This window comes from Lottia gigantea (assembly GCF_000327385.1).
Source record: "Lottia gigantea unplaced genomic scaffold LOTGIsca_40, whole genome shotgun sequence".
NCBI classification, from domain to species: Eukaryota; Metazoa; Mollusca; class Gastropoda; family Lottiidae; genus Lottia; species Lottia gigantea.
The window spans coordinates 206,158-230,021 of NW_008709380.1; the positions used below are offsets into that span (position 1 = coordinate 206,158).

At 30.8% G+C, this 23,864-nt stretch overlaps 3 protein-coding genes across 3 annotated transcripts; 2 read left to right on the forward strand and 1 right to left on the reverse strand.

The window, feature by feature from the left end:
- Positions 1-3,738: 3,738 nt before the first annotated feature.
- Positions 3,739-6,793, forward strand: LOTGIDRAFT_122298 (hypothetical protein; the record flags this gene model as incomplete). The annotated part of the gene is made up of 9 exons (XM_009059981.1): positions 3,739-3,949; positions 4,123-4,198; positions 4,334-4,428; positions 4,848-4,978; positions 5,182-5,285; positions 5,471-5,603; positions 5,933-6,014; positions 6,187-6,277; positions 6,592-6,793. Coding segments are annotated over 9 exons (1,125 nt in total), but the record flags the coding sequence as incomplete, so codon positions are not given.
- Positions 6,794-8,210: 1,417 nt separating this feature from the next.
- Positions 8,211-11,764, reverse strand: LOTGIDRAFT_217484 (hypothetical protein). The gene is made up of 12 exons (XM_009059982.1): positions 11,753-11,764; positions 11,447-11,539; positions 11,045-11,072; positions 10,793-10,898; positions 10,562-10,647; positions 10,169-10,255; positions 9,777-9,925; positions 9,544-9,637; positions 9,235-9,328; positions 8,909-9,001; positions 8,650-8,731; positions 8,211-8,460 (listed from the first exon to the last, which is right to left on the reverse strand). The coding sequence occupies exons 2-12, from the start codon at positions 11,450-11,452 to the stop codon at positions 8,365-8,367; spliced, it is 921 nt and encodes a 306-aa protein (XP_009058230.1). The 5' UTR covers positions 11,453-11,539; positions 11,753-11,764; the 3' UTR covers positions 8,211-8,364.
- A 59-nt stretch (positions 11,765-11,823) lies between these two features.
- On the forward strand, positions 11,824-17,205 carry LOTGIDRAFT_233473 (hypothetical protein). The gene is made up of 13 exons (XM_009059983.1): positions 11,824-11,909; positions 12,340-12,460; positions 12,853-13,033; positions 13,310-13,433; positions 13,608-13,754; positions 14,041-14,155; positions 14,467-14,572; positions 14,798-14,871; positions 15,169-15,254; positions 15,460-15,587; positions 15,728-15,877; positions 16,238-16,320; positions 16,566-17,205. Exons 2-13 carry the CDS (start codon positions 12,354-12,356, stop codon positions 16,663-16,665), a joined length of 1,401 nt encoding a protein of 466 aa, XP_009058231.1. The 5' UTR covers positions 11,824-11,909; positions 12,340-12,353; the 3' UTR covers positions 16,666-17,205.
- The last annotated feature ends 6,659 nt before the right edge of the window (positions 17,206-23,864 follow it).

Consider the following 23,864-nt stretch of genomic DNA (forward strand, 5'->3'; position numbering starts at 1 on the left):
AAATTAATAGTAGCCTAATCCTATTTACAATCAATAAACAGGTCACATGAATCATACCCCAAAATAAGGCTGTACAGTTGATAATATTATGGGAAAAAATGTCATCTATTCAAATAATATGTCACATACAGATGAGTTGACACCCTTGTAATACAAATAGTTTTCATATCTTCAATGTAAGTTTTTAACTGTAACACACTTTAAATCGAATGACTGCATACCGATGCAAAATATGCTTAAGTACAATCATATCCAGATGTCAATTTGTGATATATATTATTATTGTTTTGCTCTTTCTTGAGGCTGTCAATTTCTACTGAGCTAATTAACTCGGACATACTAAGCTGACTGACTCTTCAACTTGAAAATTCCAGTGTAAATAGAGGCTTTGATACAATAATCTCTGACCAACCCTGACAAATATAGGACACACTTGGATTCAACTTGTAAACTAGGACTCAATATGGGAAAATGTTTCATCTTTGAGGATTTTCTTAATTCTAAACTCTCCTGCAACTGACACTAAGTCCTTAAAGATCAATGGGCATAACAGTCATATATATCAGATATTAAAACATTGACTATAGAACAGTTTTGTTATTTGTATGTCAAGAACAACAGACTAATAATATATCATTCTATATGACAAGAGCTCATCCAATGTCATCGATTTTTTTTTAATTTTCAACACTAAAAAGTAATCATGTCTTGAGTAGACTATTTTAAAATGTGAACAATTTCAGTTTGTAAACATGTTAATACTCATTAAGAACTTATACCGAAAAAAATCTATTTAGCATCTTTCAAAAAATGTATGTCATTAAAAAGCCTAGGTGTAGATTTTTAGTATTCCCAGAGTAAGAGTAAGTTATACAAGTGGTCTATTGTCATTGATCCCAACTCAAGGTGTCAACAATTTCATTAAGTAAATATAGTTAGTCTGTGTTCTATTGACTTTATTTTAGTCTACATTATCTACCAACATCTACTTTCTTCTTCCATTCCAATTTGTGACTAATTGGTAAATCGAAGGAAAGATGGTACCAAGGAAATAAGAAATGTGTTGAGGTAATGACCCAATAAAAAGTTCCAAATAAAAAAAATACTAAGTCATAAAAGAAAAATCCTGACTGTGCTTCTGAAATGTCCGCTTTAACCAGGTAATACAAAATGGCATAATCAGAATAGAATTACAAGAGAGTAGAGAGAATTAGAAGTAATCCATTATGAAAAATACAGCCTTAGTATGAACTTCTCAGAATAATTGTGATCAAATACAAGCTTATTAGTATTAATTAGATTACTGTTGATTATCCTAATACAATCTTTGATCTAATGACACATTAATTAATTCATTCAGTTTATATCAATTAAATAACTTGACCCAAGATTTGAACCATGTTGGCTAACACTCTCTTACACTTTTACTAATTAAGCCTCTTATCATTTAGAGTTCATTATCCTATAACATTTCATAAATATTTCTTTATCTTACACCTCATAACTAATCAAAAAAATTTATTTTGCCTTTTTTCTGAGGTCTCCACATTTGTATATGATTTGTGTCTCCATTTAAAATTCATACAGACAGAATACTATAATATTATCTAATGTCAAGCTTTTGAAATGCTTTTGCATTAATATGTGAAGTGAAGGTTATACAAGTTTCAAGTCAATTTTGACATTTAAAACCTAGCCTACTTGTCAGTCCTGTGATATATCTGATACATATCATCATCATCATATGAAATATTTCATTTATTGGTGCAAAATTTTTCTTAATGTTGAAGATAGACTGCTGCATAAATTTTGTGACTGACACTTTTTTTTGATAAATTTATTCAAAAGAATGAATTACTGTTTGTATGTATACAAATAAGTTTAAATATAATAGCCTATAGGTCTACAACATTGTCTCCTTCTATTTTTATATCAACTTCCTTCACATTGTTTATATTTGAATACCATCACTTATATATGAAGCAATAATCTATATACTAGAAAGTTGCTTTTTGTCCCAAAAATTCTAAATTCCATAATTATGCTTGAACTACATAAGCAAATATTTTGTTCTATTTATTTTCTATGCTGGTGACTTCATAGTTAATAGTGCTCAGACTCTTCTGAGGAATACCCCCCCACCTCCTGTGAAAAATGGGGCAAGCTATTATAATCACCAATAAGTTATCTAAAAAATAAGAGAGTCTGCATTTTACATTTTCGAGAAGTTTTCATGCAATGACATGAATTATGACTAAACAGAAAAACATCAACATATTTTTGGCCATGTCTAAGCTATGAATATTAATTTGGGATTATATTACAGGATTGGTGTGACTTCTAATTAAAATCTAATCATCAGTTACAAGTAATCTAATCAACAGGTGATTGGTGATGACTGTCAAGTTCAATGAACACTTCCCTTTCATTGACACAACACAAACAAAACAAACCGATCACAAAATCAACACAAAACTCACCTTCGTGTATAATTCCTTCGTCGACATGATGACCAATTAAAATTTCTAAAGTGTATACACCTATACTTCCCTATTGAGTTAACACGTTTTTGTTGTTCAACGAAGATCCATATCCTAATTAATCAACTTTCAGTCACAAACGCTTCACAGGAAAATTTCATCGCGGCCATTTTCGAAGTGACTATTTCCGCCCACCTTTCCACTATTAAAGGGAGGCAACTGTCCAGGTGAAAATGAATAAGGGGAAAGTGGGGAAGATTTATAATCTCTCACGGACATTACAAAAACTTTTACTTTTCTCATGAATATGTTTTAATATAAGCAATTTGACTACTTCGAATGTGCTAGGCTAGTTGACTGGCCTTGTTGGAGCAGTTGGGCCTTAGTTAGGAACATCTTGACCAGAGTTCCCTTGTAACTACGTAATAGCAAACCTATGACATACATTCATTGAATAGCATCCCCTCAATGAATTAAATCGAATTCTATGCTATGATTTCCAAACCAGAGACTCACAACAATGTATTTTTAGATTTTGTAAACCTTTGGTCCAACGGCAGGCTAAATGTCCCAATTTTCCCTACTTCTAAACTTTGGGTCTTGTCAAACGAGACTAACGCCTCCTAAGGAAAGATAACTCATTTATAAGTAAACAGCGATGTCTTCAATTAATATTATTCAAAGGTAATATTGTTATTTAAGCTTTTATAAATAGAGCCTAAAAATTGGACAAGTGGGAAAAGGTCCCATTTATTAAGCTCGGATAAAATTAATCCAATTTCAAAAGACGTTATAGATTATTAATGGTGTTTAAACCTACTAAGGTCTTTACTAATGGTCGAATGGTGTGTGAGTCAGACCAAAATTACTTCTTTCATCTGCTAAGAACTGCTAATATCATGTTTAGGTTTTTATTAATTCAATCAAAGGATTTGATTTAAGTAACAAAAATGTATATGGTCTACTAATTAATAATTGAGTACTGGTAACAGTAACTAAATAGGCTCTCACTTTGTAGACCTTTCCTAGGCCAAGTAGTAACACTGTCTCATTCCGAGCATTTGAGTAATTGTACAACAGCACAACTTTAAGTTAAATAGGTTGAGATCTAGGCTGCTATCTCTTAGAATTAACAGAAAATTTAAATTCTCAAACTCTGCCAAAGGAGTCAATATTCATTTGGGGACTTACCTGGTGTGATAACTATACAGGTACAACATTACCCTTTATAATCCTTAGACTTACCCATCCATGTTTATCATTCTATTTCAGACCATGTAGTGAAGATTCATCGTATGAAACAATAGATATATTACCAGACATTGCCTCATCACCTTCTATCAAATTAACAGATGATACCCCAGTCAGTAACAGAACAGAACCATTAACAGGAGAAGAATTTCAAAGTTTCTTAGATCAAGATGGTAGACTAGTCAATGAAATTGGGTTGAGAAAGGCAATATTCTTAGGTAACTGAAATTATAATCTTGAGTTCTAACGTTCAATTATGAAAAGTTAACCGTGGAATTGATACTGCTCTGGGATTTAATTTTTCAAATGGTGTTCCAGTGAGAAATAAAAGGTTTATGTTTCAGTAAAAGGAACATTTTTTTGTATTTGAAATCTTTTTGTTGAATTTCAGGAAGTGTTGACTCAAGTATAAGAAAGCAAGTATGGCAGTTTTTGTTTGGGTTATATCCTTGCACATCTACAAAAAGGTATGTAAATGTTTTTTGACCCAATTTTTTGTATTAATTTCCAAAATTAACGTTTAAATTTTGAAAATAAATTGACTATTGTGGACTGAAATTTCATTGATAAAGTAATTGATTTTGAAAATATTTTTTATGCAGAGAAAGAGATGCTTTGTTAATAGATTATATAATAAAATATCATGAATTGAAAAATAGATGGAAGACAATGTTAGTTATTGATTCCAAACCTGGTGGTAAGTATTCTGTATTGCCATGTTTTAATCTTGTGTTTGAACAAACCAATGCATAGCAGCAACATTTTTTATTTGAGAATATAGCTAATCAATATTCTGTTCTAAAATTTGTTTTATAATCATTCCATTTTTTAAGTCCAACTTCTGTGGTTTTTGCATTTGTCTGTTAAATGTTTAATTTTAGTGGAATTTCGGTTCTACATAATTGATATGTCTCAAATTGATGCTATCAGTGTCCCAAAAACACATTAAAAACTTAAAAACCTCTTTATAATCCCTTTAATTCATAATTATTTCAGCTTCCTTAATAGATCAGCTATTAGTATCTACTTACCAGTTACCTGATACAGCTGAATCAGCTCAGTCTGTCAACAATGACCCTGAGTCTACTGGTGATTTCTTATCTAGTAGTAAAATAGATACAGAGATAAAAACTAAATATACCCCTAGACCACTAGATCTTTCACTATTAGACCAAACAAATATATCAGAACATATAAATACACCTGATATGGAACAGAAAATAGAATTTATGAAAATTCAAGCTCAAGTAAGTACCAGGTTTTTTTCCCATTTGCACAAAGAATCTTAGAAGTGTATTACTATATCCACTCTGTGATGTTACGTTGTTTGTTTTTTTTGTTGAAAATAAGAAAAGTATGCCTCCAGAATTCTGTAGGTATAAAAGTAAAAGCAAAAGTTTTTTAATCATATGTCACTCTGATTTTGGCAATAAAATTTATAATTTAACAGGTATATGTTCAAAGACAAAGACTAGATATAGAAGAATTAAAAAATCAGATAAGAGTTATAGATAAAGATGTACCTAGAACAGATAGAGATGAGGAATTTTTCAGGTAATTTTTTTTGTCTTTCTTGCTCTTGTTATTTTGAATTGTTAAGGCATTAGATTTGACTTAAATATGGACATGCCTTGCCTGAATTGTCATACCTACGACAGTATTGGGTATGGTGAAGTCACTATTATTGGTGGCAATAATTGACTATCCTTACTATTTATTTCTTACCTTATTTTTTTCAGGGGTGCTGGTAATCCTAGATTAACTGAGTTAAGAGAAATATTAATAACATTTGCTGGTTTTAGTCCGGATTTAGGATATGCTCAAGGAATGAATGACATTTTAGCTAGATTTCTGTATGTAATGGGATCAGAGGTATGGATTATATTTATGAGTGTAGTCACTTTTAAGGACTTCTAATGAGGAATTGTGTCCCCTTCAAGATAGGGTATATTAGATATATGTCTAAGTTGTACAAATGTCCCCATTTTACCCTAACTGGATTAATGAAGATATGTTCTATTTTTTCAACTCCCTCTTATCCTCCTCAGTACTGTTGGCAATTTAGTGAAGTTCTTGTTTTGGAAAAGTCTCGTGTGTTTCAAAAATGAAGAATTTTTGGTTTTGTACATGATGGGACGATTTTTCTTAATTGAAAGGATGGAAACGAGTAGTCTTTTGATTTATATAATATCTGCTTACAGGTGGAGACTTTCTGGTGTTTTTATCATTATATGGAAAAGATAAAAGAAGATTTTATGGAAGTTGGGATGGTCAAAAAAATTGGTTTGTAAATTTTATTTCACCTTTCTTTTCATTTAGAGAAGACATGATTTAATTATGACAAGATGCAAGTCTAAAGAAAAAGAATTATTAGTTGACAAGTCTTATTAAAGCCTGAAACGAGACGTTTACAAAAGATTATGGTTTAACAAATTCTCAAAACCTTTACTTTCAGAACTAGTAAAGATGTTATTAGGAGAAATTGATAATTCTTTACTACATCATTTTGAGTGTCATGACATGGGTAATTTATTTTTCTGTCACAGGTGAGCAGACTTCTATATATTTAACTCCAACTGATCTGAAGCTTTGCACCAAGGAAAATGTTGGAGCTAGTGTCATCGTGGCATTGATTGGACACATCAGTGACGTCATTTTGGTTCCTAGTTCTCAACGCTAAATAGACTCCCTCTGCCCAATCCTGTGATCAAAATTCTGACTGCAAGATTTGGTTAGTGAAGCAATAACCGAATACAACTTTTACTTTTAATGTTTCCGATATGCTTTCACCAAATTTTCAAGGGATTTTCTCACTCACCTAACAGACAACCATATTTATATAATTTACTTTATTTTTCAGATGGTTGTTATTGGGCTTTAAAAGAGAATTTACATTCCAAGATTCATTAAAATGTTTTGAAATTTTAAGTAGTCAACATTTAGAGCTCTCCTCAATGGAGGCTGAAACAGCTGTCAGGAGAGAAGAAATGAAAGAATTTGCAAATACAGGTGATTTAGTTTTGTATTTATTTTTTTGGTTGTCCTTTCTCAAATTGTTTTGATTAATTCTGTTTTTATTGTCCTTCAAAAGAACATTTAAGACCTCAAATTTCAAGTCATTCTGTGTTCTGAATTTCTGCAATATCAAACAAATTTGTGTACTTAGTACTTTGTACTTGGAATGGTCTGTTTTCTTATAGGCGGTGATACGCGAACCATTCCACTAGAACCAAAAGAATATACATTTGAAGTTTTTATGTGTGTGGCCTTATTAATAGAATTAAGAGATGAATTGTTTAAATGTTCTGATATTGGAATGGTTTTTACCTGTATAAATAAGTAAGTGTCAAGTTAAGTCATCAAAAAATATTCTCTTATAAACAACATGTAATATTCCAAGATGGAAATATGTAAAGATATATTGCCATTGATTCTATGACTTGTGTACACGACAAATTGAGCTGAATCAACAGACCTGTTCAGTGTCAATGGATCCCCATCTGTCTTAAACAATACATAAGCTTCTAACAACAGTGTAGTAATACAGTTATTTTTCTTTTCAGCCTAAAGATGGATTTAGAAGTTATTTTAACAATTTCTGAACGTTTATTTTTTACCTATTGTAAAAAGACAGTTGAAGACAGTTTTCATATGGTTGACAACTCTCCTGAACATAGTAAAAAGAAATTGCCTTCAAAATTTTTAGACAGAATTACAGGGTTAAACAGCTGATAGTGCTTATGTTCAGATTTAGTGGTTGCATCACTTCTGATGAAATTTAACATTTGGAAAATTGCAATTTGGTTATAACTATTTCTTGTGTAAGATTTATTTTATTTGACTAAGAATGTCATATTAAACCTGGTAAAATGAAAGATATACTATATATAATGTATATTCTAATATATCCCTTTAAAACATTGTGTTGAAATCCAATCTAAAATGGTAATTAAAATATTACTATGGTTATATGTATTGTGAAATATAAGTTTATGCAACAGCTCAATTTGAGATTATCAGATGAAAAGAGAAGTGATAGAAGTCTATATGGATGTAAAAGTGTAATCTAAAAGTGTCTAATCAAACTCAAATGTTATAAAGTTTTGAAATGTTATATGTTAAATGTTATTTTTGTACTTATAGTGCCAAACATTGTATAAAGTCAAATTTTAAATTCTATAATAAATGAATTAAAAATGCAATCATTTCCTTTCTTTCACAATATATACATGTAAGTCTATGTTATATGGTTATATATGCTGGTAATGTGGTTCAGGCTTCAATCCCAACATGAGGAGAAGTTATTACCCAACCTGGTTTCCTCTAGTCTGACATGAAAAAATGCCTTGTCATGTGTATGGGACTATAAACTGATGCCCTGCGTACAACAGACTGTACATTCACTATAAAATAAATGTTTCATGATTTATGTTCACCAAGGCTCCTTTTTCCAATCCTCAATTAAAAAAATCTCAAGGTAAAAGTTTGTCTGACACTTTATATGAGAAAAATGACACTCATAAAAATTGTGTGACATGGAATTTGGAGGAAGCATTCAATTTACTAAAAATAATATAGACAGATTTCATGATAAAATGTATATACAAGATGATGAAGTGGGTATGAGATATTATTAAGTAGCAATAGGACAATTATATACATGTAAAGCTCTATCATCTGATACAGACACTACTCTGGTTCCAGATCCATTATACTTCGCACTCCAAACCTGTAATTAAATAAGAACAACTTAAGCAACAAAGTTTGCAGGCAATATTATGATCAGACAGGGAAAATGACACTCAATGGGTTTGAATGGGTGTGCATTATATTCACAATTATACAGTATCAACTGACCACTACTGTGATATGATATTGTACAAAATATTGAAAAAATAATAAAGTAATATTAAATAACTACCTGATCTGTATGTTCGTAAAAGGTGTGAACACACTGTCTGGTTCCTGCATTCCATATTTTCACTGTTTTATCTGAGGATCTGTAACATAGTCAAGAAAATATAGAACAATATCATGAATGATGTGGACCAGAGACATGAAAGAACACAACTTAAGTCTTGTTCTTGACTGGCAATACATGGAAAATAGAATCTTTTCTTAATAATCATATAACCGCAGTTGCCTATAAAAATCGTTTAAGCAAGTCTTCAACTCACCCTGATATAAAATGTGTATTGTCAGGGCTAAAAGCTGTACTTAACACCCAGGAACCATGTCCTGATACAGTACCAGCTAAATTAGCATGTTCTCTGAAATATATAATTAGTTACATCAATTAATGAATGGACTAATCAAGATAATAGTGTGTCAATAGCACACATCAGTGTTATCATACTATCTTTGGGATAAATCAGGATTTATTTCCACCTTGGAGAGGATGGAGCCAAAGGACAACAAATTTTATCGAAAGAAATTAAAGTTCAGTCTAATATAAACTGTTATCGATGTGTGAAAACCCATGAAATATACAAGTAATACTTACACATCATATATTTTAATTTGACCATCATCAGAACCAGTGACTAATAATTGAGAATCAGGTGAAAAACAGATTGATCTTATAGCCATAGCATGACCTGAAAAATACAGAATTAACAATATTTAGTCTCACAAATCGCACATATAATTGTTAAACACTGTTTCATGCAAACAAAACCTAAATGGGCATCATATCAGTTATGTGATTATATTGCATTGTTCATTTTTAAGGCTACAAAGAATCAGTATAAAGCTCAAATTCTGTATTCAAAATTGATAAAATGAATGAATAGAAATATGCAAAAAATACTACCTTCTAAAGTGTGTATTAATTTTCCTGTGGTCATATCAAACACATTAACAATTCCATCTAAGGCACCAGACGCAATATATTTTCCATTTGGACTCTGAAAAACAGAACATTTAACATGTTATCAGTTTCTTTTGCTCTTTTGATACTGTGGTATATAGATTAAAACTGTCATTATGGACAAATATGCAAAAGATGGTTAAACAGAGGTCCAATATAAAGAGTAAAGTACTTACATAAGCTATACTCATGGTAAATTTTCCTCGAGTATCCATAGATGTTTCTTTTCTACCAGAATCTACACCAAATAAATTCACTTTACCCGTATGACTACCAGACGCTAAAAATCTGGAGTCAGGTGAAAATGCAACTGTCCAAGCATCAACTGAAACAAAATTATAACATTTTAACCATACATGGAAAAAATTATCTTAAGTTAAAATCCAATACATGTATTCCAATCGGAATAATAGATAAAATATGCAAACCAACTTAACATGACTAACGTTTGCAATATTGATCAAGTAAACCATACACCAATTTCACAGAATGGAAGTAGACTATCTGATTAGATAGCAATTTGTTACCTTTTTATTAGTTAGAAACAAAAGGAAAAGCTCTTACTAACCTGGGCCAGCATCAATACTTTTGGCTAATTTTCCTGTTTCTAAATCCCACACTTTAACATGAGAATCTAAACTGCTTGTTGCTGCCACTAAAAACAGGGTTAAGAATCATACAGACAATAAATATGAAGACATTTTAAGAAATGGTTCTTCATTAAGAATTCAACACAATATATATTTTTCACACACTAATTCCGATTTATAAGAAAAAAATTACCTGCACCTCTAGTATAATTTCCATTTTAACAATATTAATATTAGTGAAGCTAACTTTATCCTTGTGCCTTCTGTAGAAATAGTTACTTGTTGCTTTTTTTCACCTTATTCCATACAGAAATCAAAAAGAAAAACACAAGTGGAAGTTCATAATTTCCTAATTTTCAAAAAAAGGATACAGGTTCCAGTGGGGTTGATATCTACTGATATAACTCCTAGTTGATGTCCTTCTAATACAAATCTTAAATCTAACTTCTCATCTGCCCTGAAAAAAAAAAAACAATACATCAATATGTCTTCATCAAGCTACATGGGCATCTAAGGTGGCACACCATTCTATCTGAAAAAATTTCAAGATTTTCTATGAGAAAAAAAGTAAAAGTTATGTACTAAGATATAAATCATCTTACCATTTCCAAACTTTAACTGTGTCATCAATTGAACCAGAGACAATATTTTCAATTCCATCTTTTTCATTTCTACCCCAGGCACACGTCCATATACTGTCTTTATGAGCTGGAAAAATGTATTATTAGATTATCCTACTAAAATAAATCATTCTCTTTTCTGATTTCCTAAAATAATGTAATACTCAAAGCAAAAGATAAATCAGCTCAGTTTGTTTGAAAGGTAGTAAGCAAAAAATAAAAACATAAACTAACCTTGCTCTTGTTTGAAAATCAGTGAATGCTGAAAATGAAAAGAAAACTTGTAATTGTCAGACATAGGCCCTACTGAGAAGATACCGGTAGGCTACTGATTTAAAATCTGATTAAAGAGTAAAGCAAGGCCATTAAGTCAATAGTGCTCAGGATGCACACACATACTTAATAGTTAAATAAATGCAGAAAATTAATCCTAGTAGACAAAGATTTAACGAAATCGAGAATCTTGATTTTCTGTAGCCCAATACAAATAAAAAAGCAGTTCTACAACTAAGAAAAAAGAATGCTTTGTTCTTCAATCTTCATTTCGGAGAGATTGTTAATTCATCCAATATGTCATGTTCCATATTCATGTATCAGATGGTTTAGGTAATCTAACAGTAATAAAACACTACTTACATTCATTTTAATTGGTATTTTCAGTTAAGTTCTACTCTGTGTTCATTATTTTTCTACTTTTGGTTTCTGTTTGGCAACAAACTCAAGCGCCCCCTAGTGTAAGAGAAAGCATAACTCTTTAAAGCCGATTTCTTATTATTTTGTTCCCGTTACTAGTTACTTTTCTGTTTTGATGCAATGGATTGAGCTAGGTTAATTTTCCCTAAATAGTCTTTACAAGCTCGGATTTTCACTATGAATTTTGAAACTTTTGAAAACAATAAATTGTGATTTACGAAAATTGTAAATGCTAGCTTTAACAAGCACCTGCAATCCCGGTCTCTGTTACCCAGTCTGCTAAGAAAATGAAAACTGATTGTAAGACTTGTAAATCCAGACTATGTTATGGTGGTTGTTGCTGATGTAAACAACAAATTACATTAATTGGATAAAACAAACCACATTCCTTTATGTTTCTTCTCAGGTATTCTGCTGTTTGAATAAAGAATTACCTATGTTTAGACTGTATAGAGCAATCGTTTAAACTTTAATATAACACTCAGCCTAGAACTCCTTTTCCAATTTTTCTTGCTTGGACATGCATCACTCACTGAACACGTCAGTGTCACACTGACTCAGTGACTGACAGTGACAGTGACAGTGTGAATTTGAATTGGCCTGGTTTATTCAGTTGACCGGTTGACAGTTAATCAAAACTCATTTCTGTGTTTAGTAGGCCAGTATCTAACAACATCTGATATGTATGAGCTGTCAAATTGCTATCATCTAACTCCCCTCTAGGGTTCTATGTGCACCTTCCAAGCCATATGTAGTAGTATTTATAATAAAGCATTTATTTCACACTTCCAAAATCAGTTTATCCTATAGTTTGATTTCATTTGAATGTCTTTCAGGATAGTCTAACAAAATGTCTGATATTGAGCCATCTATACCTGTAGTTGATATCAGTAATTCTAGAAGTCGATACAGAGATGATGAATCTGGAGAAGATTATGATTCCGAGTATGATTCTTTGTAAGTGTAAGATCATCTATAATATCTCTTATCTACAGATTGTAAGCTCCTAGACCATTGTGTATCGATAGCATCGTTACTTTAGAGATTTACAGATTTGATTGACAGTTGATCTGATATGTTTTCTTATTTATTATTCATTATACTCTGTCTCTAATTAATCTATTTCACCTCCCGGAAAATCAAATAGTAAAACCATCCAAGTGTAGGCTAAGGCATACAGAAAATAGAATCAAACAGAATGTTGAAAAGGGATACAAAGTTACAACTGTCTAGACTTCCACCAACATTTTTAATCCTGAAAAGTGATCTGTATAATTGAAATTTTTGGATGACTTTCTTTGTTTGATTTGATAAGATCTTGTGTTAATACTATTGATAAATTTTTGTAGCAACTCAGAAGAAGACGAGAGAACTGCTAGTCCAGCCTCACCAGCTCGAAGTACTAACTCACACGGAATGAGAAAAGTTAAAACAGTCAATGGAAAGAAAGTCAATATTGATATGACACCACCTGATGAACAGTTAAAACTGGCCATAAAAAGAGCCAAGAAATTTGCTGCTAAAAAAAAGGTAAAATATTCAGTTTTTAACATGAAGGATGATGAGCAAGTTGCGATCACAAAGAATCTAGTTTGTAATTCAGCAGGTGAACAGAACTGTTAAGTTTTCTATTTCAAAAAAACTAATCTAACACTGCATGTAACAGGTCTAATAGGTTACGATACAGAGCTTAAAGTAACACTAGTAATAATGTATTGTTTAAAATATTTTTTGTTTGTGGCACTGACCTAGTTGACAATAACCCAAACTTTTTTAAGATTTAAAGTAATTACTGTATATTTACAGGTTGACAAAGCTATTCATGAGTATACCAGGTGTATTGCTCTGTCTAGAATTGTTTATGGTAGTAATCATTGGAAATATGCAGAAAGTCAGGTCAATCTAGCTGAAGCTTATTTAGAACTAAAAGGTAGCGTATTTTGCTTTGCTTTATATTATACCAGTATTTCAAACACACTTGTCTTTGTAATGAAATTTACTTTTGCAGAAAATACCCTGGCTTATTCAACACAAACATAAAGAAAAGGTGGATTCTCCAAGCTGGAAGTGTCATAGTTTTTAAGTAATTATGTTTATTTTCTAGATTATAAAGCTCAAGCAGAATATCATTCAGAGAACGCTAAAAATGTGATGCTACATGGAGTACATACAACAAGCACACAACAAGAAAAAGCTGATGTTTATTATGTTTTAACTAGAATATATCGTACATTGGGCCAAGCTTACACTGGTATGAAAAAATATCCTTTTAGAACTTGATAATCAGTCCTACAATTTTATATAGATATAGATGAGCATTTAGTTAAAACTAGTTTATGGTGTTCAGGCTCTTTCTTGCTGACATTTGTCAAAAAATGCTTATCCTAAAATACTGAGTCAACGAAATTCCTCTCATAAATTACAGTCTTTTCACAAACAAATTGTAAAGAAGTTAATTTGATGGAAATAAAATGAATGGAAAGTTTTCTATTTATGAAGCATTGCCAATCCTTAACTATTATTCACATATCCTGAAGCTGAGCAATGTTTGACTAAAGCTAGTAGAATAGGTGAAGAAAGAGAACAACTATCGTGTGTCAATGCTGATGAAGTAGATGATACTAATATTAGTCTATCATTGGCTATGGCTAGGTAAGATTTTATAGCATTATTTTCATCTTTTTTTCATTATTCCAATAAGGTGCAAGACAAAGAAGCATAAAAAATTTTTGTTTTATCTCCAAATTTTTCTAAACCAAACTGTAGAATGAAATTGGTGATCTGTACCAGTTTCTTTCTTAAATATGAATGAAAGAATGAAAAGTTCTGATGATTTTTTCAAATCTGCATGGTAACATCTGAAGGGTTGATTTCTCTTTCATAGATATTTTGTGCATTTTTTCACTAGGCAATAACACATTGAGCACTAATTGAAGTTAAAACATGTTGTGTTATTATTGCAGGTTACATAGTAAGCAGAAGAAACATGCCTTATCCAGTGCTGAATTTGATAAAGCCTTAGAATTAATGAAAGATAGATATGGGGAAGATGCCCTGGAACTTATCCCTGTTTATCAAGAATATGGAAAAATATCCTTTTGAATTTATTGATGTTATTTTACACTAAACTTGTGGTCTCAACACCCCCTCATTGCTTAATCATGGCTCATTTTAATCAAAGATGTTCCCCTTTTTTGAGATTGAAGTTAAATTTTTAGTAAAGGTTAGAAGGTCTTTAGTAAATCTTTATTGTTTACTTTTGTATTTTTTTCTTAACTATAATACTTAGAACAGAGTAAAGGTCGACATGCCAATCATGAGAAAGCTATAGACCAGTTTTTACAAGCACATTCTATTGCTGGTTGCCAGTAAGTTAATTTTTTTGATATTTAAACCGTCTTCATTAGCCCACATGGTGCAGAAAAGTGGGACGTAAAACTCCATTCATTTGATATTCAAATTAAAAATATTGATTAAAAAGTATTTATTTATAGAAATGTCTGTTCTAGGGATGTTCAAGGCATTGATCAGTTCCAACTCAAGGGAGGTAACTACTAGATTTTTTAGCAGTACAGTGTTAACAAGAGTCTTGAACTGGCTGCTAGACAGTCATTTATTATGTGATGATCACAACATTGTGATCTATTTCTTTCCTCTATTATTAGCTACAAAGATGGAAGTATGGAACTAGTAGATACAGCACTGTCTTTAGCTCAAGCTTACGCTAATACTGGTCGTGATGAGGCAGAAGGTAGGGCGACAGACTACTAAATTAGTAAGCTTAGTCGGCTAGGTACAGATCATGTGCAAATTGGATATTGGAGCTTTTTAGTTTTGGATAATATTAACAACAATTTTCCAGAAAAAACATTACATTTATTACAATAACTATATAACAAGGCTTAAACAACGTATAATGAAGGGATCAAGTGTTTTTTCAAACTTAACTATTTCAGATTCTGCAAAGAGTTATTTAGAAGAATGTTTAGTGAACTGTACTACTGTATATGGACCTCATCATGCTAAAACTCTAGAGGTACAAGATGAACTAGCAAGGTTACTCATTAGAACAGATAGACATGATGTAAGTTATTCCTTATGAGGGACAATTTTTTAAGAGATATTTCTTAGTGAGAGTCTACATATGAGTCTAAGGAAAATAAAGCACTGACCATGAACAAAAATGAAATGTTACAAGTGGAATATGAATATTTATATTTGCAGGAAGCAATGAATATATTGAAATCTAGTATAAATCCAAAATGTGAAGTATTTGGTGATTACTCTGAATCTGTATCAGATACATATAAACTAATGGCCTCAGTTCATCTATCTCAGGGAAATATAGAAAAGGCTCTTAGAGCTTATAAAAAGGTCAGTATCATAACTTATAGATACACATTTAGTACCCTGTTCAGTTTATAATTCTGATATAACATAGTAACATGAATGGTTTGAAGAGCATAGCTTATTTTTTTCAAGGGTTTAGAAAACAGTCAATACCAATGTTGGTCCAGATTTATCATATTTAGATCCTATCATTCTATGTCATGTGTGAGGCTTTGAAATTGAATATGATGAAATAGATTTAATGACATTTAAAATATTTTTAGCTTTATTATATTTATAGCATTGTATTCGCCCTATTTAAATCTCCACATTAGCATTTTCTACCTCTTCCTAGTGTAATTTTAGATCATATTATATAGTTTATTTATTATTGTTCAATTTCAGTGTCACAATATAGAAACATTAGTGCTGGGTAAAAATCATAAAAAGACAAAAGAATCTCAAACTACAATGGAACTTTTGATGGCGTAAGTGAACTACAAAGAGATTGCTCAGATCTTTGTTGTTTAACATTGTCAGTGTCAAATTGGGAACAAACTTAAAATTTTCTTTTAATATCCATTTATATCAACATGATGCTTGATGCAAGTAATTTTTACCCTTTTTACCTTTTGTTGAAAAACTGTCTGTTTATGTTCTATTACTCAGAGAGTGATTTCTAGGGTAAGAAATTTGCACACTTTGTACTAATTTCAATTATTTTATATTTCAGGAGTCCAGGGATATCCTCCAAGTTTGTTCTAGATAAATCAGATGAACTGCAAAAGAGACCAAAATTTAACAGTGTTGTGAATAGGAGTAGGCCAATATAGAACATCAGCCATTTTCTTATTTATATTATTTAAAGGGATTGTAAAGAGGTTTTTGAAATAGTTTATGTATATCAGGGTCACTGATATATTTGCAGGAACCACAGATGTCTGATTGAAAATGGAAATGGTGCAAATTGATGCTATCAATGCCCCCGATATGAATTTTTGGAAAACCTATATACCATCTCTTGTACAATAATTGTGTATATATTCCTCTTACTCTTAAAGTTAATTTGATTCTATATACATGCATACTAGCAGCAAAAAAACAGAACCTCAGTTTTGAATGCTCTGTGCTCTGCAGAGATTTTATAAAGGACTTAAAGATTAATATTTATATTTATTTGTGTTTCTTTGTAATGAAACACATAAAATATTCTTAACTGTGATATATTTCTGAACGTTGTTGTATGTTCACATAATTTATGGTTATTTTTTAATTCTGTGATATACATTTTAATAATGCCTATTATGTGTATTTCTCAGTCTTATCTATATGTTTGTATTTCTAGTATTTGCTTAATAAAAATTTTGGAGGTGAATAGATTTGTTTGTTTTTTGTGCAAAGTAAAATTGAAATTCCACTTGTGTTTAGCATTAAGGCCTACATGAACATGGTTGATGTCGCAAAGAACATATTAACTTCTTGGTGGCCTGAATTCTACTTCTGCGCATTTTACGGGCTAATTGTTAGTGTAATAACAAACTAAAACAGACTATTCGGACTATCGGAAATAACCTTTGACCTCCTGCCACATTTTTATCATGGCTGACAAACATTGAAGAAAACAAGTTTGTGCCGATTAGAAACCATTAGACATGTTCTAAAGCTTTGAAATTTTTCACCACGCTTTTGATTTCAAGTATAATCTCAGGTGAGTCTGTAAAGATGTAAACATTTATAAAAATTTCTCATCAGAAAGGCCGCAAAGGAAAAATGAACACTTGAACGGAAATTCATTTTTGGCAGGGGGGTGGGACGTAAATTGACAATCCGTAGCCTAGGCCTGAAGCAGTCTGTCAGACCAGTCATTGTTAACTCCTTTCATGCACCTTCAAGGAAGTGGCTTTTTAAATTCCTACATGAATAAATTTTTACAAAACATTATATCAATTTCAAAGCTGTGTTGATACTGTTTTACTTCATAGATAATAGTCTATTAGTGACATAAGTTACTGTTGTTACTCTTGGAAAAGTTAGCTAAGATTTTAAAGGTCATGATTTCAGCCAAATTGGAGACATAATTATATATATATGGTATATGGTTTACATTGTACTAAAAATAAACTTGCACACATGTCTACATGGCTTCATTGTCAATAACTGATTATGAAAATGATAAGTTTATGGATTGTGAATGGTAATAAAATATCTTAGATGATTTTGATTATATTTTTTTTCCCAGACATTTATTTTACTTATTATGGTCTTTCGTGCCATCACAATTCGATTCACATTAATGTGGTTATTTTTTTGAATGGGTTAAATTAATCAAATATATAATTGATGAGTTTTGAGATAACTAACGAAAATAAGTCATTGATTTAGGTTTCTGCAACATCATTTTAGTGTTCTTATAACAATAGCAGGAGTTATATTTGATTAATGAATTTTCTTTTCATTTATAATGGCTGCTTTTTGTTCTGATTTTTCTGTAGCAAGTTCTTGAGTTGGTCTTCTGGGTTTATTTGTTTTTCTGAACTATTTATAAATTTGTATAATTTTAACCTCTATAAAGTCATTTAATATGATATTTCATCTTATCTTTAGATATAAGCTTATCTATTCTCTCGATTCCATATGTGTACCATACAGTTGTGTTTCTAGATATCATTAGGTGGAGAATTGTCACAGGGGCCAACAGCACGAGGCATTTCAGAACTCAATGATGAAATTTGACATGACCAAAACCTGGTCAGCCTTCCTCAAAAAAACACCACCACAGTACCATATGATATGAATTTTAAGAGGTTCTAGGATAAGACTCTGTATTTGCCAATGAACATTGTCATGCATGTATAAGCTTCTTTTGCTTTTTCATAATGATTTGTTTTACATTATTGGGGATATTAGTTCCAGTGGATATCGCAATATGGGTATCTATCATGATATTTTATAAGTCAGATTTTTAGTCTCTATCTATGATTTTTTAATGTGTAAAAAAAAATTTTTGTATATATATCTTAGTCTCAATCTTTGAAAGCATGAAAAAGCTTAAGTACTGGTATTTCAAATATTAATTTACTTGATAAAATTATGCGGATGATCTTAACTGCATGAAAATTGATTTTATGTCATTATAATTACCATATAGCACAATATGGTGATATTTACTGTATTTTTGAAACAGATGATATTTCTAACAATATGAATTACTATACTGATCACCCAGCCCTATAATGAATATTTGTATAAATCATGTTGATCTGATCTAAAGCATAATCAATATCCATTTAATTTTAAATAAACATGTGTGATAGTGAATAAATATTTTTATGTCAATATAAAAACCTCATTGTATACTGTAGCTATTGTCATGAGATTTTTATGCTTTAACACTATTGAATGGTTTCTTATAAAGACAAATTATCGTTGAAGGTCAATGAATGTCAGACAAAAAATTGTATTGTGCGTGTTAAGAAGTTTACATTTTTCTTATCAAACTTGAAAAGAAAACTTATGAGTTTCACAGTCTATTCTTATTCAGCTTTCTAAAAACCTGAGGAAGAAGGAAAATGTATTAATGAGATATTGTTTAAGTGAATACATTATGTATGAAAGGAGAGAAAAAAATATTCAATGAGAATTTACATTCTTATGAAAAGAATCTTCAGACTTCATTTGTCAGGGAAAATGGTTATCGTTCAATGTGACCAAGGCAAGACAATGATAAAGACCAAGGCAAATGATCATTTACTTGGCAAAATCCTCAGAATTCAAGTTATTTATTAATTTTCAAACATGATACACAGAAATTTGAAGGCTCACATTTTGACGGTGAGGTGTGAAAACTATTACTGATTGGCTTAGCTTAAAAATTCCCATTTTTGAAGCTACGGTACAAATGGATGGCAAACCTGTCCCTTTCAGACATTTAAATCTTTTCTCTGTATCTTTTAAGCTGATAAGATTACTGTATGTGAATGAAGCATATGTGAGGAAATGTTCTACATTTAGTAACTGTAGTATAGATTGGGAATTTTTTGCTGAGGAAAAGTTATATAAAAATAGGTTTTGAAGACAAAACAAACATCTATTAATGGGCCAATAGGGCCTAATTAGTATGAATTATATATTTTCAGAAGATGTCTCTTAAGTACAATTTGTTTCAGGGACAATACTTTATAGGATTGATAACCATAATACATACCATAGTTTTGTTTACACTTGATGACATATGTTGTAAATTAAGATTGATATAGATGTCACATACCGTGATACTGTGGAGTCCTTTTTGTTACAAAATAACTATTAATGCAGAAAACCTGACTTCACGGCTGGTCTCGAAGTTAACTGGTTTCAACAAAACTTTTTAACATGTCAGACGAAATGTATTACAAATCAAGTGATCAATATTCTTCTTGAGAATCATAGGCTTGCTGGAAATTATGAAATGAGTGAAAATTATCCCAAATATGTTTTTTCTACTTGGATGTCTTGTATTTACAACAAAACACTGATTAATATAAGTGGACTCTAACTGCGATTAGATCTTCTTGTGCTATTATTGTATCTCACATAGTGTCAATATTGGACTAGTCCGTGTTGTCTCAATTTCTAATATTCCAGTCAATATTTGCTTATATTCTACAGGAATTACTTGGGGAATTTCTTATCATCCTTTCAAACCTTGAACCAATGTTTATAAATTGTATATTGGTGGGCCATTAATGATATTATATCTTCTAGTGATGTCTCTACACAGGTTCCAGTTCCTGTTTTAGTATGGCTTCTACAGAGCAAATAAGTTAATGTGATGATAATTCATTTCCCATGACAACTAAAATGAGATTTATTTGAGTTAGTATTTAGTTTATACTTGATATAGTGGTTTAATATGTAAATATTGTACACTGCATGGTGATGCCCATTTAAATGAAACAATAAGGTGAAATTAGAATTCCATTTCAAGCTCTCATATATCTGGTATAGCTTACAATCTCAAAGGAGTCTTACAAAATAAAAAACAAACTGTTGCCATTTATTTCACAGTGCTCAGGATGCAAAATTTGTCAGAAACCGTTTCTGGTTCTGTTTATTACTAACATATTTATGCCAATTTAGGGTGTAGGATAAAAAAAATTTATAATTCATTGAAAGCTTCGTGGTTTGTGCTGTTACTGTTTTATTACAATATTGTATGTGTGAAACATAGGGGTATGGTAATTGTTAATAAACCATGTGATATGTAGCCAAGCTAGTGAAATATGAGGAAGAGTCAAACATTTAGGAAAATTGACAGTTTGTTGATGATGTTAAGCTAATCAATGGAAGGAGACGTATTGATTGTCGAGTCCAACTTATTGCCAAGATAAATATCGTAAAAGAGATGCATCAAAGGAAATAGAGAAGTGATGAGTTACTATTACTTTTAAAAGCATGTTAAATGAAGGAAAGTGAAAGTTTTCAATAAAGTTGTATTATCTTTTACACTTGACGAAACGAGCTCATGAATATTAATGACATTCTGTTTCTTTAGTTGGAAAGAAAAAAAAACATGGAAAAAGCAATGAAAATTCAATGTTTCTACCAGACTGATGTTTGAATAAAGTTTGACTTTCATCATCACGATCATTATGTAAGTATAGAATCTTTCTTGTTTCTTGTTAAAGAATTGTATTGAAGGCAGTGAAGAATTTTTTAAATGACAGCACATTTATTTGAGAAACTTTTTTTTTGTATATCAATTACAATTTTTGGAAATTGTAGCGGGCAGAGGTTAACACCTGACCATGTAAGGCAACATTAAGGTATAGTCAATATATCTTTTGAAAGGATGCTGAGTTAAAAAACCAGAACAGCACTAGGTGTTCCACTAGAGTTACCATACAAGACTTTATCGAACTATACTGATATTGTACTTGTTATACTGGCTTATTGAACATTATAACAATTGAAATTGCAAACCACAATAGAGAATTCTGTCAGTCTTTGAAAGAGAGACTAAGATTAAGAACTATTATGACATTAGGTATTCTAGGAGTGTTAAGATGTAATGCTTATCATATGTAACCCAATATGGTACTTTATACTGAGAGCTTATTGGACAATTTGTAATGATCATAATTGCAATCCTCAATAGAGAGTCTATTTTATATCTGACTGACCAAATATCTTAATTAGAAGTTTATCTTAAAGTATGTAAACTTCCATGTTAGAAGATAAAGTTGTGGTTAGTTAGTCTCTTGGCTATCAGGTTTTTAAGTACAGTACAGACTGTCAGAATCTCTCTATTGAAATATTCCTTATTGAATACAGTATCTTGTTAAAATCCCTTGATAAATAAAAGATATGGAATATTGGTAAATCTATTTGTGGATGTAGACAGAGTGATGGGTTATTATCATTTTATTGCCTATCTTTTGTTGAATATTGGATTGGATAGTATTTAATATGGAGTATAGTAAGTTAAATCATTATACTCAGACACATTTTACAGATTGGATTTTGTCAGGAAACCTCTTTCTAATTCTTATTAATTGAAAAGCTTCTCTCAAAGTGAAAAGATGTAACTTTTTTTATGGATTTTTGTCTTCTTCTTTTGTTAGTTATATTTTAGTTCTTTCTTAATTAGTACTTTAAATAGCCTGATGGAAATAATTCTAAACAGACATTTTAAAGATTTCCTTTTAGTCAGGGCTTGTAACTTACCTTTGACTCAACCTTCCTGTTATAAAATAGGCAGCTCACAAATCATTTTTAGCTCTCATAGGCAGTTTTTATGCACAGTAATGTTGTTGCAAGGTTGTTAGCCAATTGTAATAGATGTTGAAATGGAGATGTAAAATCAAGAATGCTTTTGTTACATTTGTTGGCAGTTGTTTATAAATGGTACTGAGATTCCTTCAAACTGTTTCATTCTGAAAGTATACATGAGTATAAAGACATTGAATTGTGTAGAAATTATTTTGTTTATTTTGAAGATTACAAGAAGATTATTGTGAGGAGAGGTTAAAGGTTAAAGGATGTTAGTGAGATTATCTATTGATTAAAAGATTAGCCTCCTCTGGTTAATACCAGCGTGTCCTATACCGGTAGTCAAAAGATAGGATTGTGCAGGTTTAGGTCAGATGCATTAACTCAAAAGTTTTAACTTTCTGCAAATTAAGTTCTGATGACATAGAATCTTAATGTCTATTATGCTTATAATTGTTGAATTTATATTAGAATTAGGGGAAAAGATTGAAGACACTTGAAGGATTGAAATTCAACATTCAAATCTTACCAACAAGAAGCATCATTTATTAAATATATAGGAAATTTGTAAAATTATCTTGCAAGGTTCCTTTAAGTCTACTAGTCAGTTCCTCGAATCATATTAAAACCCTCAAAAGAATTCAACGTCAAAATACAAGTTGAAAATTAGGAGTATATAGAACTGAAGAGCAAAAAATCAATTGAACAGAAAAACACAGAAGATTGTAGCTGATGAGGCAGAAAGACTTTATTTAATTCTGCTAGAGATTCCAAGGTTTGTTACAGAAGAGAAAATCTATATTTCTATATTTCAATGTATTTCAAGATTGAGTAGATTATTTGAGGCATTGTTTTGTTTAAATTTGTTGTTGTTTGAATTTTGGAAGAGTTTAAAATAAGATTGGCTTATACCGGTATATGGTATTGTATCGTTTGTTATGAAAGGTTAAAAAAAACCATAATTTGATTCTGTTTAATTGTTAAGAATTATTCATTGGGTATAGCCTATAGTTGCTTTGCATATTTTTTAAGTGCATTTGTCCATGATAGCCACAAATTTGCAAGCTTTGCTGCAGTTAAAATCACATGTTAACATTGAAATGATTAGTCATTCAATGAGTTTTTAGTTCTAAACAAAGAAATGAATCTATGCAGATAGTTGAGCAAAGATATTTCCATTCAACCCAGTCCAAATCAATCAGCAGTCTATTTTATTTACAGGTAGAATACAATAGAAACTTAACAGACTAAACTAACCTATAAACAACCAATATAAAAAATT